Genomic DNA, 15,105 nt, shown 5'->3' on the forward strand with positions numbered 1-15,105 from the left:
TGTGCTCCACCCTAGAGCCACAAATACGAAGCCTGTGCTCCACAAGAGAGGCCACTGCAATGAGAAGCCCCAGCATGACAACCAGAGAGCAGCACCCGCTCACTGCAACCGGAAAAAAGCCCACTTGCAGCAACCGAAGACCCATTGCAGCCAAAAATAAATAAAGAAGCACTGTTTCAGAGAATACCACCCAGGCTTTGAGTGGCACAGGTAGATTTAGACACCCCTCTTTTAAGCAAAATGAGAACTAAGACCCCACAGTTATGGTGGAAATACATCCCATTCACACACAAAGAGATTCAACAGTCAAGAAGTGTGTTAGTTACTTAGTCGTGTCTGACTCTTTGGGACCCCATGAACCGTAGCCCCCCAGGCTCCTCTGTCCATGGGATTCTCCAGGCAAGGATACTGGAGTGGGTTGCCATGCCCTTCTCCATCAACAGGCAAGAAACACTGCGGGAACTTCAGCTGGATTTGGTGCTGTCCTTTGGGGACCAAGACCAGTCTTTGAAATACCCTGGTAGAGTTGGCCCAGCAGCAATTTATGGATGCATTTGCTGGGATGAAAACAGCAGGGCTTGTCATAATCCCTATCTCCCGGATGGGAATGCTGTGGGTGTGGACCACGCCTGAGTCATGTCACAGGGGCTGGTGTCCAGCTGCTCTGTGAACAGGAGGTGCCAACAAAGCCTTGATGGTGTTATTTCCTGTTCTAAGGCAGGGAGTCGGTGAGCTTGGAGGAGTGAAGAGTCTCAGGTGAGGTGCGTCCTCTCAGGAGCATGATACTTCATGCAGAAGTCGGATGCATATGGTGGTTTCCGGGGAGTCACCAACAGAGCAAGTGTGTTAGTTACACATCACATTGGTTGCAGAGTGCAGATGCCCAGACTCACGTTCCCATCCTCCTTGTGCTGGGACGGGAAAGGCAGCTGTTATTCAAATGATTTGTCTTTAGAAAAATCTGGTAAAAATGACCCTTCAGATTCCACAGGATACATGGGAGGCATGTACTTTAGAGCCTGAGAGTCTTACAGATCTCAAGCGATTGTTTTCTTACTCCTATTTTACAATTAATCTCTATTGTACCCACAGCGTTTGTGATTTAGTGCCACACACTACTACTGCATTTGGGGTCCGTGAAGGCCAAAGTTTAACTATAAACAATTTTTCAAAAGAATTTGGCAGTATTATCATGAATATAAGTATGGAAGCATAAAGGTGTGTTGTTGTTCCTTCTGCAGAAGATATCAAACTTTGACCTTGGACTTCTGGCCTCCAGCATTATGAAAAAATAAATTTCTGTTGTTTCATCTAAAAAAAGAAAAAGTGCATCTCCATTTCATTACTGATGAAAAGATAAATTTTATGTTTTGTTTCTCAAAGTCATGTAAGATTTCATGAAAAAATTCTGATGTCTTAAACTAGCAGCAATGCTCATCCATGTTACCCGCTTCAAATTAAGAAAGTAAACAACCATGTTTCACAAGTGACATGGTACAGCTTGCACTAATAATTATGTATTTTCATAGCCAACAGGGAATGTGTGGAAAGCAGACCATTGAGAAACTCCCCTTTGCAAAGAAAATCTCACATTAGAAATATTAGTGTGTCTTAAGGATGAAAACCATGTTTCCACCCAGGGGTTGAATCTTCAACCCCTGCAGTGGAAGTTCAGAGACCTACCACTGGACCTCCAGGAAATTCCCAGAATATCTTTCTGGCTACATTTGTTAGGCTCAGAAGTCCATGCCCAAAATCAGATCGTGCTTTTTGTTCTAAGGCCATCCCTAAACTTCCTGACTTCCAAGGAGGTAAGAAATGTCTTTGAGGATACAGAAGCTGATTTAACAAGGCAGAAGTCTTCCAAGTAGGACATGTACACAAAACTCCCTGTACGGTAAGGTGTTCTATTCTACTCATCTTGGTGAAGGCGAAGCTTGGCTCATGTTGGGATGTTCTGTTTTCAGAACAACCAAAAGCATTTCAATTTAGTGAAGCTAATTAAAAGAAAATTAACTGGAATGTTTCTAGGGACAAAATTATCAAGTTACACTGAATATAATATCCAGGTAACTGGTTAGAATTGGTGCACATTCTTCATTAAGATAATTAAAACTTATCTGAGTGATGTAATGAAATAATTATTCCATGAACAGCCTACCCTCATGTCACCTTATAAGACGTACGGTTTCTACCAGTAAATAACATAAATGTCTTCATGTTGAAATACTTCAGGTGTCGACTTAAAATGAGTGAGGTAGTGGTACAAAGCTTTTCAATATATAATATAAATATATAATATAATATATGCCTATACCTAAAGGGCCTCCTGATGAAAGTTAAAGAGGAGAGTGAAAAAGTTGGCTTAAAGCTCAACATTCAGAAAACTTAAGATCATGGCATCCAGTCCCATTACTTCATGGCAAATAGATGGGGAAACTGTGGAAACAGTGGCTGACTTTATTTTTGGGGGCTCCAAAATCACTGCAGATGGTGATTGCAGCCATGAAATTAAAAGATGCTTACTCTTTGGAAGGAAAGTTATGACCAACCTAGACAGCATATTGAAAAGCAGAGACATTACTTTGTCAACAAAGGTCTGTCTAGTCAAGGCTATGGTTTTTCCAGTGGTCATGTATGGATGTGAGAGTTGGGCTATAAAGAAAGCTGAGCAACAAAGAATTGATGCTTTTGAACTGTGGTGTTGGAGAAGACTCTTGAGAGTCCCTTGGACTGCAAGGAGATCCAACCAGTCCATCCTAAAGGAGATCAGTCCTGGGTGTTCATTGAAAGGACTGATGTTGAAGCTGAAACTCCAATACTTTGGCCACCTGATTCGAAGAGCTGACTCATTTGAAAAGACCCTGATGCTGGGAAAGATTGAGGGCAGGAGGAGAAGGGGACAACAGAGGATGAGATGGTTGGATGGCATCACCGACTCAATGGACATGGGTTTGGGTGGACTCCAGGAGTTGGTGATGGACAGGAAGGCCTGGTGTGCTATGGTTCATGGGGTTGCAAAGAGTCGGACACAACTGAGCGACTGAACTGACTGAACACACACACATAACTCAGACTTCTTACGTCTTAGCTAGTTTCAAGATTTATGAAAAGCTGTTTTGGCCATTTCCTAAATCACAAAGTACAAGTTGCTCAGCAACCCCATAGACTATACAGTTCATGGAATTCCCCAGGCCAGAATACTGCAGTGGGTAACTGTTCCCTTGTCCTGGGGATCTTCCCAACCCAGGAATCAAACCCAGGTCTCCCGAGTTGCAAGTGGCTTCTTTACCAGCTGAGCCACAAGGGAAGCCCTCCTACATCATAAAATAGAGGCTAATGGGAAAAATTCATTTATTAGATCAGAAGTACACATATTAAGCTTCTTGATCAAGGTCCCTTGCCCTGGGGAGTAGAGTGACTTTGCTATTTGCTGAGACTCACTTGTGGGTCTCTGTTATCCAGCATAATACAAGTCACAGATGGAATTTAAAATTTCCTACTAGCCACATTTATAAAGTAAAAATAAATGGGTACAATTAATTTTTAATATTACATTTAAAAAAGATTATCATTTCAACATGTAATCAAGATACAAAAATTTTTGTGAGATATTCCATGGTTTTTGCACATAAAGTATTCTAATCTGATATATTTTTACCTTTACAGCACAGCTCAATTCAAACTATCCACAGTTCAAGTGCTCATTAGCCACGTGGCTGGTGGGTACCATTTTGAACAGCCACACCTTGGACCTCTGTACATAATCTGCATGTGCCTGGCAAAAACCTATATTCTCGCATCACTGGGTTTCATTTCAGTCACTGAGTGCAAGCTTGTGAGTGGTCATGTTCAACTTTTCCATAACTTTAATGCCGTCAATTAATTAATGAGAGATGCAGTAAAATGTCACTCACGGTTCTTCTGGAATGTGTCAATTTCTTCTTGTCCTCCTGTTAACTTTAGTTTTATTCTTTTGGGATTATGTTGTTAGGTGCATCTGAGTTTAGAACTGTTTCATCATCCTGGTTATTCCTTTTTCATCTGTGATGACATTTATTACTAATAGTGCTTTTTGATTCAAAATGTTTTGTTTGGTGGCTCATGTGGCTAAAAGGTTTCTTGAGTTAAATTCCTAGTATATCTTTCCCCACCCTTTTGCTTTCATTTTCTGAGTCTTTATTCCTTAGAAGTGGGTCTCGTGAACATAGCATAACATCTTTCTTCTTAACTTTCCTTGTGCTACAGATAATTTTGCTTGTTCCTATTTTTTCTGCAGTAAAACATATTTAAAAGCATGTTTCTTAACAATTTCCCTCAATCTAAACCACCACTAAGCCTTTAGGTTTTATTGACTCTACATTCCACAATGGGAGTCCTGACATTAATCAAACACTTGCCTGGTGCTGGTCCATTTCATCCTCAAAGCCATCCTTTGGTTTCATAGAAAGGGATACTGAGGCTCAAAGTTATTCAGGTGTGAAAAGAGCATGAGTTTGAGTCCCGGTTTGTATGTGTTACTCCAAAGAGACACTGCCTGACTGAAGGTGTGTCTTAGGGTTACAACGGTGGTAGAGGTCAGGGAAGGCTTCCCCAAAGAGGTAACATCTGGGTAGGTCCTGAAGGACAAGTAGACATCTAAGCCCCATTCAAAGCTGGGGGAAGGGTATTCTGGGCAGAGAGGTGGAGCAACAGGGAGCTTGGTGTATGCAGTCATAGAGCGTACTAAGTCACTTCAGTCCTGTCTGACTCTGTGCAACCCTATGGACTGTAGCCTCCTCTGTCCATGGGATTCTCCAGGATAGAATACTGGAGTGGGCTACTATGCCCTCCTCCAGGGGATCTTCCTGACCAGGGATCAAACCCGAATCTCGTGTCTCCTGCCTTGGCAGGCGGGTTCTTTACCGCTAGTGCCACCACGGTAAAGGCAGCTAATTATCTAGAGTGCTTTCTGTGGCCCGAGAGCTGTTCTAAGCACTCAGCATGTATCTCTTCTCAATCTCAGCACTACTGACATTTTGGGCAAGCTAGTTCTTTGCCATGGAGGCTGACCTGTGTGTTTGAGATTTAGTAACATTGCTGGTCTCTGCCTACTGGATGCCAGTACCCCAACCCCAGTTGTGAGTCAAAATCATCCCAAGTTGAGAACCACTGCTCTACTCCTCTGAAGGCTGGACTATTTCATCCCCTACAGGTGAGGAAATGTAACTTAGCCACATTCACACAACCAGATCCCAGGATCTGAACCAGGCTGCCTCCCTCCTTAACCACCACATTCCACAGCAGCAATTTCGTGCCTGAGCTCAGTGTTCCTTGGGGTGCAGATAAAAGGAGGAGGCAAGGAAGGAGAGGTAGGCCAGGAACAGCTCAGGACAGGCCATGAATACCTTGCCTGCTCTGTCCCAGGCCTTCTGCATGGGGATGCTATGGACCCAGATGCAAACCCAACCAAACCCTTCTCTTGGAAAGTACCCAACCCAAAGAGACAGTGAAACAGAGACAGCCACAACCCAAGGTGACAGGGCCTCTGACAAAGCAAGGGACCAAGGGCCATGGGAGCCCAGAGGTGGCTTGTTAAACCAGGGCAGGGGAGGAGGGGTCCTGTGGGCTTCCTGGGGGAAGTATACCCACATGGCCATCTGGATGAGAAAGAAGAATCAGGGTGTTGGGGGAGGAGGGGTGTGGGACAGAGAGTCTTCAGAAGAAGAGACAGCGTGTGCAGACATCCGGCAGAAAAAATTCTTCCTCTGGAAAATATGGGGGCCTGCCAGAGATGCACGGTGAGAGGTGAGGCTGAGAAGTCATCAGGGGCCAGGTCACTAACACGAAGCTGAGGGACTCAGTCTTTACCCTGCAATGATGAGAAGCTGCAGCCATCCTCCAGAAACCCCTGACAGCAACTCAGTCTTTCCCTTCAGAAACAAAGTTAATGAGTACTAAGCTGCAGCCCCAGGAAGAGACATAAAGAACAGAACACTGCCCTCCGCTCTTTTCACAGCACTTAACGAAGCACCAGGCCCAGTTTGGGGTGCTTTGAAAATATGAAATCATCTAGTTCCTCCAACAGCTGCTATTTTATCATCCCCACTGAATACAGGAAGCCCAGGAAGGTCAAGTCACTCACTCAAGGTCACAGAAACTAAGCAAGGGGCACATGGAGTCACCCTTGCAGGCCAGCTTTCACATTCACTTTCTTTTTTTCAATGGCATCCAGTGTAAGACAAACTTTTTTTTAACTAACTTCTCACTCAAAAGTATGTGAGTGGTGTTGGAGAGCTACTAAAATACTTAAAAGAAACTTTCAAAGCCTACAGGAACACCTGAATGTGCATAATGATTTGGGGGCTGAAAACCAAAGCACAGAATACCTCTTAAGTCAGGGCCCCTCCGCCTCAGCACTACTGTTATGTGAGGCCGGATGATTCTGCGTTGTGGAGACCATCCTGTGCAGCATATGTTTACCGGCAACCCTGGCCTCTGCCTGCCGGGTACCGGCCACACTCTGCTCCTTGCATCATAGTTGCAACAATTAAAAATGTCTCCACACATCACCAAATGTTCTCTTGGGGATAAACTCACCCTCAACTGAGAATTGCCTTAGACTCTCTGTAGGTTGGTTGTCTAAGGTTTTGAAATGCCCAAATCAAGACTTCCTTTAAAAGAAAACTTAGACATGTTCCAGAAATGGGAGCCACGACCAGTTATGAGAATTAAGTGAAAACAGAAAAAAGTTTTTTGTTTTTTTTTCCCCCCAGTAAACACTCCCCTACTAACTCATTTATTTTCACACACACTATGACGCACGTACCATTATCATCCCCATTTTACTGACCAGGAACTTGAGATAGTGCGAGGGACATGCAGGGGATGAGTGTCTGGCACACTGCTGACTCCTTACTAAGTGTAGTCCCGCTCCCTTACCCCCACCCCATACCCTGGTCAGCAGCACCTGTCACCTCTGGACTCCTGCAGCCCCGGTCATCTGCCCCTCCACATCAAGCTTTGCCATCCTTATCTCTCCAGCCAGGCCTGGTACGCCCAGAGGATAGTACCTGGCACACGGGAAGCCCTAGGAAATGACTGACAAATGAATGAACCCGATGACCACGCTTCAGCCAATAGGTTCAGACACTCAAACGTCCCCCATCCCTACCCTCTCAAGGGTCTCACAGGCGTAGAGATAAGAAAATGTCAGACTATAACAGCTAGGAAAGGGGGCAGTTTGGGGGCTGGAAAGAAGCTGAGGGCCTGGACCTTGGGTGCAGGGCTCCGGCTGATTCTTGGGAAGGTGCTCCGGCTTTTGATTTCGGGGACCCTCCGTCTCACGCGTCTCACCTGCCCTCCATCCGGAGCTCGACCTTCAACTCCAACAGGCAGGAGGCGTAAGCAATGAGCCCTCACCAAGCCTGAGCGTAACTGCTCACCGCGTTCTTGACCTGAACCCGGTGCACGCGTGTAAGAACCGCAAACTGCTATATTTCTGCTCCGCATAAGCATAACACCTCCAGGCCGCACCGCGGCAGCCGGGGCCGGGCGCGCGCGCCCAAGAACCCAGACTGTAAGCCAGAACCTTGGAATCGGTCCAGCGCCCTCGCTACCTCTCCCTTTCGCACCCCATCCCCATCATACCCCACTCCGACGCCTCTCCACCCCCACCACAAATTCCACCATGCTTCCACAAGAGCACAAAACTTGAAAAGCACCCATCTTTGGACTAAACCACACACGGCGCGCTACGCAGGGAAGCGCAAGAACCACAAGAACCACAGACCGTACCCACTCCTACGCAAGCGCACGAGGGGCTCTCGCGGGACCGGAAGCAAGGAGCACTCTAGGAGCTGTGGGCGGAGCTAGAGACATCGCCGCGAGGACCGCCGGGAGTTGTAGGCCCAGCTCGTCCGAAAGCAGTAAGCGCCACCGACTCAACCGCCGCATGGGTACCTGGGAGTTGTCGGCGGGCAGACCACAAAGCCTTCTGGAAGTCGTAGTTCTATTACCTGCTTCTGCGCTTTCTCGGAGCCTGGACCTTCCCGCGTGGGTTCTATTCAGGTGAGTGCCTCCTCCCACCTTTGTAGCACTGCAGTGGAGGAGTTGACGGTCTTAATGGGGAGACAGCACTCCCCTCAATAAACCCCCAAAGCCTGTCTCCCGGCGGCCCTCCAGGCAGGAGTGCCCTACACAGTTGGCGTTCCTGATTTGAACTCTGCCGGCCGGGTCTGACTCCTTGTTCCCACCCACCCCCGCCCCAAGCTGGGTGCGGTGCGAGCGCACCCTCTTTAGTCCCGATTACAACCTAGAGTGGTCGGGGCGCGGGTAAAGGAGGGGATTAGGTGGCCGTGGAAATCTAGAGGCGGCAACACACCCAGCTCAGGGTTCTGAAAAGACTTCCAGAGCAAAGAACCTCAAATCTACCATGCCCAAACCCCCCCTCTCACAGTATTTCCTCATTCTTCCCTAACCCCCACCTCCTCTCTACTAAATGGTCCCACTACCTTCCAAGTGCTCAAGTCAAAACAAAACCTGAGGTCCTGGGTCCTGTTTCTTTCATCCACTGCCCCGCCCGCCCAAGGCTTGTAAAAGTCCCATCTGCTCTGTCTCCGCAACAGATCCAGAATCTGACCACTTCTCTCCAGTTCCACTGTCTCCACTCTGCTCCGAGCTACCGCTGTTGCTTACCTGGATCACTGCAGGAACCTCCTCACTGGTCTGCCCATGTCAGTCCTTTCCACGCTCCACCCTCCATTCACACGCAGGCCAAGGAATCCTGTTAAAAATTAGATTCTGTCACTATAGAGCTTAAAACCGTCCAACCGTTCCTATTTCTCTCAGAATAAAAGTCCAAGCTCCTTACCCTGCCAACCTCCAAGGCCCCGGAGCCTTTCCCGCCTTCGACCACAACGCACTTGAACACAGACAGGACCTGCCCTTTCATGTCCTGTGCATTTGCTGTTAACTCTTATCAGGAAAATCCTTCCCACTGATCTAATGCCTGACTCCTCCTTATGGCCTTAGCTCAGAGAGTAATTCCCTCATATTACTACTTTTCATATCTGGAAAGTATCTTGAGTCGGCTCTTCCACTAGAATTTAGTGCCTGCAACCTTTCCTGTTTTGCTCATTGCTGTGTCCCCAATTCCTAGAGAACATTGGGCACCTTGAAGGTACTGAGTGGATATTTGCTGAATGAAAGAATGAACGAGTGATTGAAAGGCTAAGATGAGACTTGAAGGTGCCAGGCCTGCACAGTGCTGCGGGAAAGAGTGTTACAGACAATGGGTTTACTCTGGGTACTATCTGGGCAGCCTCCCGGGAGGCAAGCAACGACCCCCGCAATCCCAATCCACATGTAACCCGCCTCCCCTCTCCACCCATACAGGAGAAGCCGACCCCTCCCGCCTCTCCAGGACCCCACGATGCCCGCCCCGCAGTGCGCCTCTTGCCACAAGGCGCGCGCCGCCCTCCGCCGTCCGCGCTCGGGCCAGGCGCTGTGCGGCGCCTGCTTCTGCGCCGCCTTCGAGGCCGAGGTGCTGCACACGGTGGTCGCGGGCCGCCTGCTGCCCCCTGGCGCCGTGGTGGCCGTGGGCGCCTCGGGCGGCAAGGACTCCACGGTGCTGGCGCACGTGTTGCGCGAGCTGGCCCCGCGCCTGGGCATCTCGCTGCACCTCGTGGCGGTAGACGAGGGCATCGGCGGCTACCGGGACGCGGCGCTGGCGGCTGTGAGGCGGCAGGCGGCGCGCTGGGAGCTCCCGCTCACCGTCGTGGCCTACGCGGACCTCTTCGGGGGCTGGACTATGGACGCCGTGGCCCGCAGCACGGCTGGCTCCGGCCGCAGCCGCGCCTGTTGCACCTTCTGCGGGGTGCTGCGGCGCCGCGCGCTGGAGGAAGGGGCGCGCCTCGTGGGAGCCACGCACGTCGTGACCGGTGAGCGCAGGCGCGGCCCAGAGCGGGCGTGGTGGGAGGGGCGCATGCGCAGGATAGGGCACCGTAAGGGCGCTGGAGTGCGTGCCCAAGTGGTAAAATGGAGGCTTCGTGTGTCTTAATTGGAGAATCTAAATAGCAAGAAGGGGATATGCACGCTCACTGAAGGTTCATGGGCATATCGTGTGCACATCTTTACAAGCTTTTGAGTCACTGCCATTATCTGGTAACATTCATGGATGCCAAGTCACTTCCGTCGTCTCTCTTTGCAACCCTATGGACTGTAGCCGACAACAGCCAGGCTCCTTGGTGCATGGGATTCTCCAGGCAACAATACTGGAGTGGGTTGCTATGCCCTCCTCCAGGGGATCTTCCCAACCCAGGGACAGAACCTGCGTCTCCTGTGGCTTCTGCATTGCAGGCGGATGCTTCACCGCTGAGCCACGGGGGCTCACATGCTGGCACACACATGCTGGCACACACATGCTGGCAAATAGAGGGGTGGAAGAGTACTCTCTGGGGCTAGGGCTGTGGTTTTCTGCAGTTTTTTTTAAATGACATTCTCTGTGTCCCTTTTCATAAAAGGAGGGGCATGGCGGGATATCGCCCATCAAAAGCCATCTATAGTCTGAAACGCAACTGTGTCTTTTAACTCCTTTTGTCTTTCATTCTCTCTCTGCTAACTTTTTCTCTGTCCCAGTCATTACTTCAACAAATAATTATTGACCATTTATTTTGTACCACATGCGGGCTATGTACCGGAGAACAAACTACCTAACCTCAGTTTCCTCTCCTATACAACAGGGCTATTAATATTATCCAGATCCTAGACTTCCTGGGACTTAGATGAATTATGTATGAAACACTCAGACGAGAGACTGAGAAACAGTAAACCTATAAACATTTGCTGCTACGATGATGCACAAGCCAGTGTCTGATCCTGTCCATTTCTCACATACATAATTACAACCTGTAAGTGCAGCTAAGGCAAGTGATGCAGGAAGACCTAGTGAAGGGAGAAAGGAAGAGTTTCCTGAGTAATCAGAGACCTGAAGGCTGAGTGGGTCCTTAGATGAAGGACCAAAAGGGGATTGGGAGAGATTCTGAGCAGAGGAAACAGCAAAGGCCCTCAGGAGGGAAAGTATGGTCGGGTTGAGAAGCCCTAAGACCCATTTTTACTGTAGACTCAAGTATGAGCATTCCATAGACAGAAGCGCCTGGCGGGCTCCATGGGGTCGCAAAGAGTCGGACACGACTTTCACACACACATACAAAAATAAGATGACAAGTTGCAGAATAAATTGAGCTTCAGTTTTACGGTGACTGTTGTGTAGATGCGCACTTACTGCCTCCTGGTCTTCTAAACGCCATGATCTGCATTCCCAGAGGCACTTGTGTCAACAGCCCACTTGAGAGTCTCCATCAAAGGCCATGTGGACGTCTATGCAGTCTGAAGTACACTTTTCACTGAGATTGAAGTGAGATTTGTTGCGTAAAGCACTTTTACTCGATACATGAAAGGGCGCCTAGCACGGGGCCTGGTCTGCGATAAGTGGGGGGTAAGTAAGTTACCCCGCGTTGCTCCACGGGAGCCTGGGTGTGTCGCCCTCTCGTTTCTCGCCGGGTCCCCCAGCAGCCTCCCGCAGGCCACCCCGCGGTGCCCCGGGGTCTCCTCCCGAGGCCCCGCCGGCCCCGGCCCCCTCCTCACTGCTCCCGTCTCCCCTCCCTCAGGACACAACGCGGACGACATGGCGGAGACGGTGCTCATGAACTTCCTGCGGGGCGACGCGGGCCGGCTGGCGCGGGGCGGGGGCCTGGGCTCCCCGGGCGAGGGGGGCGCCCTGCCGCGCTGCCGCCCGCTGCAGCTGGCGTCGCAGAAGGAGGTGGTGCTGTACGCGCACTTCCGCCGCCTGGACTACTTCTCCGAGGAGTGCGTGTACGCGCCCGAGGCCTTCCGCGGCCACGCGCGCGACCTGCTCAAGATGCTGGAGGCGGCGCGGCCGTCGGCGGTGCTGGACCTGGTGCACTCGGCCGAGCGCCTGGCGCTGGCCCCGACCGCGCGGCCCCCGCCGCCCGGCGCCTGCTCCCGCTGCGGGGCGCTGGCCAGCCGCGCGCTCTGCCAGGCCTGCGCGCTCCTGGACGGCCTGAACCGCGGCCGGCCCCGCCTGGCCATCGGCAAGGGCCGCCGGGGGCTGGACGAGGAGGGGCCGCCACGGGAGCCGCAGCCGTCCCGACCGCCGGCTTCCGAGCCGGTCCCCGACTTCTAGAGACTCCAGTTCCCCGTGGGGATCCAGCGCCGTGGGGGCACGGGGCCGCCTATGAATGACACGGAATGAACCCGAGTTACCTGAGCCCGGGCTTCGTGTGAAGCTGGGAGAGAGACGGAACCTGTTAACCTGCGATCTTGCAGACGCTGGGGCTCTAGGCTCCTGGGGCTGGGGGCTGGGGACTCCTAGGTCTCAGAGAGGGGAGCACTAAACGACCTTCCATTCCTGAGTGAGTGGGAATTAAGGGGCTGCTTGCCTGTACCTCTGTGGGGTTCTGGACGTGCTCAGATAGCCCTAACCCTTCTCGATCGCCTACTGCCCGCCTGATGATCGTGTTTGCCTGTAGTAGGATAAGCACAAACACGCAGCTGGATGGACATGTCAGTTACAGCACTCATGGTGCTTCTGTGTGAGCGCTGAGTGTACTGCAGGCGCTGGGCCATCTCATTTCACCCGCACCACGATCTCATTGGCTGTAGCCCGAGGCCCATAACTGGCCTGGGGTCACCTCTCTGGAGCCCCACCTGGGGGCTCACACCCAGGTCCACCTGGGGCTCTTCAAGACGGTGGAATTAGTCCTTATCCCCAGTACCACCTGAATCTCTGATGGATGAAGAGCAACTGGGGCGGCTCTCCAGACTCCAGATTCTAGAGGCAGAGCTGGGTGAGCTTGGGTCAGTGACTTAACCTCTCGGATCTTCCATTTGCTCCGCTAAAAATGGAATCAAGTCCTCCCACCGAAGCACTGTTGTGAATGTTTGATAAAGCCCTCAGTAAATGTGTTCGACTTGGCTGTTCACTTGGCTGGCCACCAGGGGGCGCTCGATTTCGGGGTTGCTGCCCTGCGGATCCAGACGGGTGTGAGGCTCGGAAACTGCCTGCCTGACTCCTGAGGAGGCTTGGGGTCCTCAGTCCCACCTCCAAGCTTTGCTGGGTTGCTCCTTTGTTAGAAATGCCCTCCTTTCCCATCTTCCTGCTCACATCCTCCAGGAGCCTCCTGCAAGTGTCCCTGAATCTCTTCTCCCACCCTGCCCAGCCCAGGACATTGGGACTCTCCCAAACCCCAGCCGCTGGGTCTTGTTCTTACCGTGTGGCCATTCAGCCTTTTGGGGTTTTGTTCTCCCTAATTGAACTGAACTTTGGGGACAGAAACCAGATCTGTGTTTCCACTGGATAACACAACATCATTCTTTCCACATTTATGGAGCCCTTGGTGTCTGCAAGGGCATTTCTAGACATCGGTGGGAGAGAAAATTAAAAAAAAAAAAATTAAAACCATTTGGTTGCGGAGTTTACAATCTTGTGGGAGAGAGGTAATAGGCAAATATGTAATATGAAGTCATAATGATGGGTGCTATGAATAGGAAACAAAACAACATAAGGGGAAAGGGATTGAAGAGTCCTGTTTTAGTTTTGAGAGGCCAAGGCCTCTTTGAGAAGGTGACTTTTGAGCAAAGACTAAAATAAAGCAAACAAGGGACTTCCGTTGTGTTTCAGTGGATAATACTCAGCACTCCCAATGCAGAGGGCCTAGGTTCGATCTCTGGTCAGAGAACTAGATCCCACATACCACAAGGAAAGATCCCGTGTGCCCTAAGACTTGGTGCAGCCAAATAAATCTTTAAAACAGTGCCAAATAAAGCAAACAAGGTTTCCATCCTTAATGGAATATCTCATGTCAGAGTAACACTTCCATTAAGACCAACTAGGAACACACACACACACACACACGCTATTTGAACACATGAAACAGCTACCAAGACAGCGAAGAGGCCACAAAAAAGAGCAGCTCGTTCAGCGGGAGGGGCCAGAAGGCAGAGAAAGCAAGCAGAAAGCATAAGCTAAGCTGAGCTGAACTTTCAGTAGCAACACAGGGCTGGAGACAGAAATGGAGTGTGGGGCCAATGAGGCAGGCAGGACTGGAGGGGCCAAAATCCTGGGCAGAAGGGAAGAGCATTGGGATCAGCCCATCGTGAGGAATGGTTGTGACAAGAGACACTGCCTTGCCAGTTGTTGGGTGTCCTACCCCCTCACCAGACCCTAGCATGGGGTTCAGGATCTCCTTGTGCCTTGACTCCGGGGTCGCCAGGATGCAAATGTCAGGTATTAGGGTCAGCACCAAGGAGGGACAGAGAGAACCAGAGCTCGCAAAGCATGACAATAATGAGAGGCTGAAACTGAGAAGTGAGGTGCTGGCTCCAGCCCAGAATTAGATGTGATGTTTGCAGGTTTCTGGGGTCAATTTGAGTTCAGAAAGCCACTTGATTTGTAGACGGCTCTCAGTCAATTCTCAGGTTTCCCATGAGTCCTGCAATCACACCTTGAGAATGAGTTCTAACCTCTTATCACTTCCTCCAGTCCCAGAAAACCTTCCCTCTTTATAGCGTCTATCGAATCTTCCTCTTCTTACCCCACTACTACCTTTTCCTGATCTTGCCTGGCTTTCTCTACTCTTCATAATTCTCTGTGCACTGGTCCATTGAGGCCCCAAGATCTTTTCCCCACTCTGAATATTTACCGTTCATGTAGAATGAAGGAAAACTTAGAATTTACTTTTGTGACCTATCAGTTAAACCAGATTTCTGAGACTTCATTCCTTTATTCAGGCTGAATCAGGACTTGGCAGAGCACCAGGCACAGAAAATGATCATAATCATGTTCTCTATCATCCAGAGTCCCGCGGCAGTATGACAAAGGGGTTAAAAACAAGTGCAGAATATCAACCTACTGAAAAGTGAGGGGAGGAAGGGGAGAAACCTGACACAGAAGATTTTCTGCAAAGGGTGAGGGTAGTCAGTCCTGAGGGAAAAGGAACTCAGTAGCCTGTGAGAAATGCATTGTGTCTCTGAAGCTAAGTCCCCTACCCCCCTGGAAGAGGAGGTTTTCAGGGGAGACTGAGAAGCTTGGCTGTCTCCTGCCCA

General features: G+C 50.3%; 2 protein-coding genes across 3 annotated transcripts in view; one reads left to right on the top strand and one right to left on the bottom strand.

Moving 5' to 3' along the window:
- LOC618268 (sialic acid-binding Ig-like lectin 5) overlaps positions 1-9,838 on the bottom strand; it is a 58,384-nt gene extending 48,546 nt beyond the window's left edge. The window contains exons 1-3 of one of the 2 annotated variants that reach the window (XM_059877123.1): positions 9,754-9,838; positions 8,677-8,764; positions 7,998-8,077 (exon numbers count right to left, since the gene is read on the bottom strand). The gene's annotated coding sequence lies outside the window, so the exon portion shown is untranslated. Of the gene's footprint in view, positions 1-7,997; positions 8,078-8,676; positions 8,765-8,851; positions 9,299-9,753 lie in introns of those variants that run through there. The other variant, XM_024978762.2, reaches the window with a different exon arrangement.
- Positions 5,355-13,640, top strand: LOC100297056 (cytoplasmic tRNA 2-thiolation protein 1). Its single transcript, XM_002695230.6, has 3 exons — positions 5,355-8,049; positions 9,376-9,920; positions 11,649-13,640. Exons 1-3 carry the CDS (start codon positions 7,934-7,936, stop codon positions 12,182-12,184), a joined length of 1,197 nt encoding a protein of 398 aa, XP_002695276.4. The 5' UTR covers positions 5,355-7,933; the 3' UTR covers positions 12,185-13,640.
- Positions 13,641-15,105: the final 1,465 nt, after the last annotated feature.

Source organism: Bos taurus, chromosome 18 (genome assembly GCF_002263795.3).
Source record: "Bos taurus isolate L1 Dominette 01449 registration number 42190680 breed Hereford chromosome 18, ARS-UCD2.0, whole genome shotgun sequence".
Classification (NCBI taxonomy): domain Eukaryota; kingdom Metazoa; phylum Chordata; class Mammalia; order Artiodactyla; family Bovidae; genus Bos; species Bos taurus.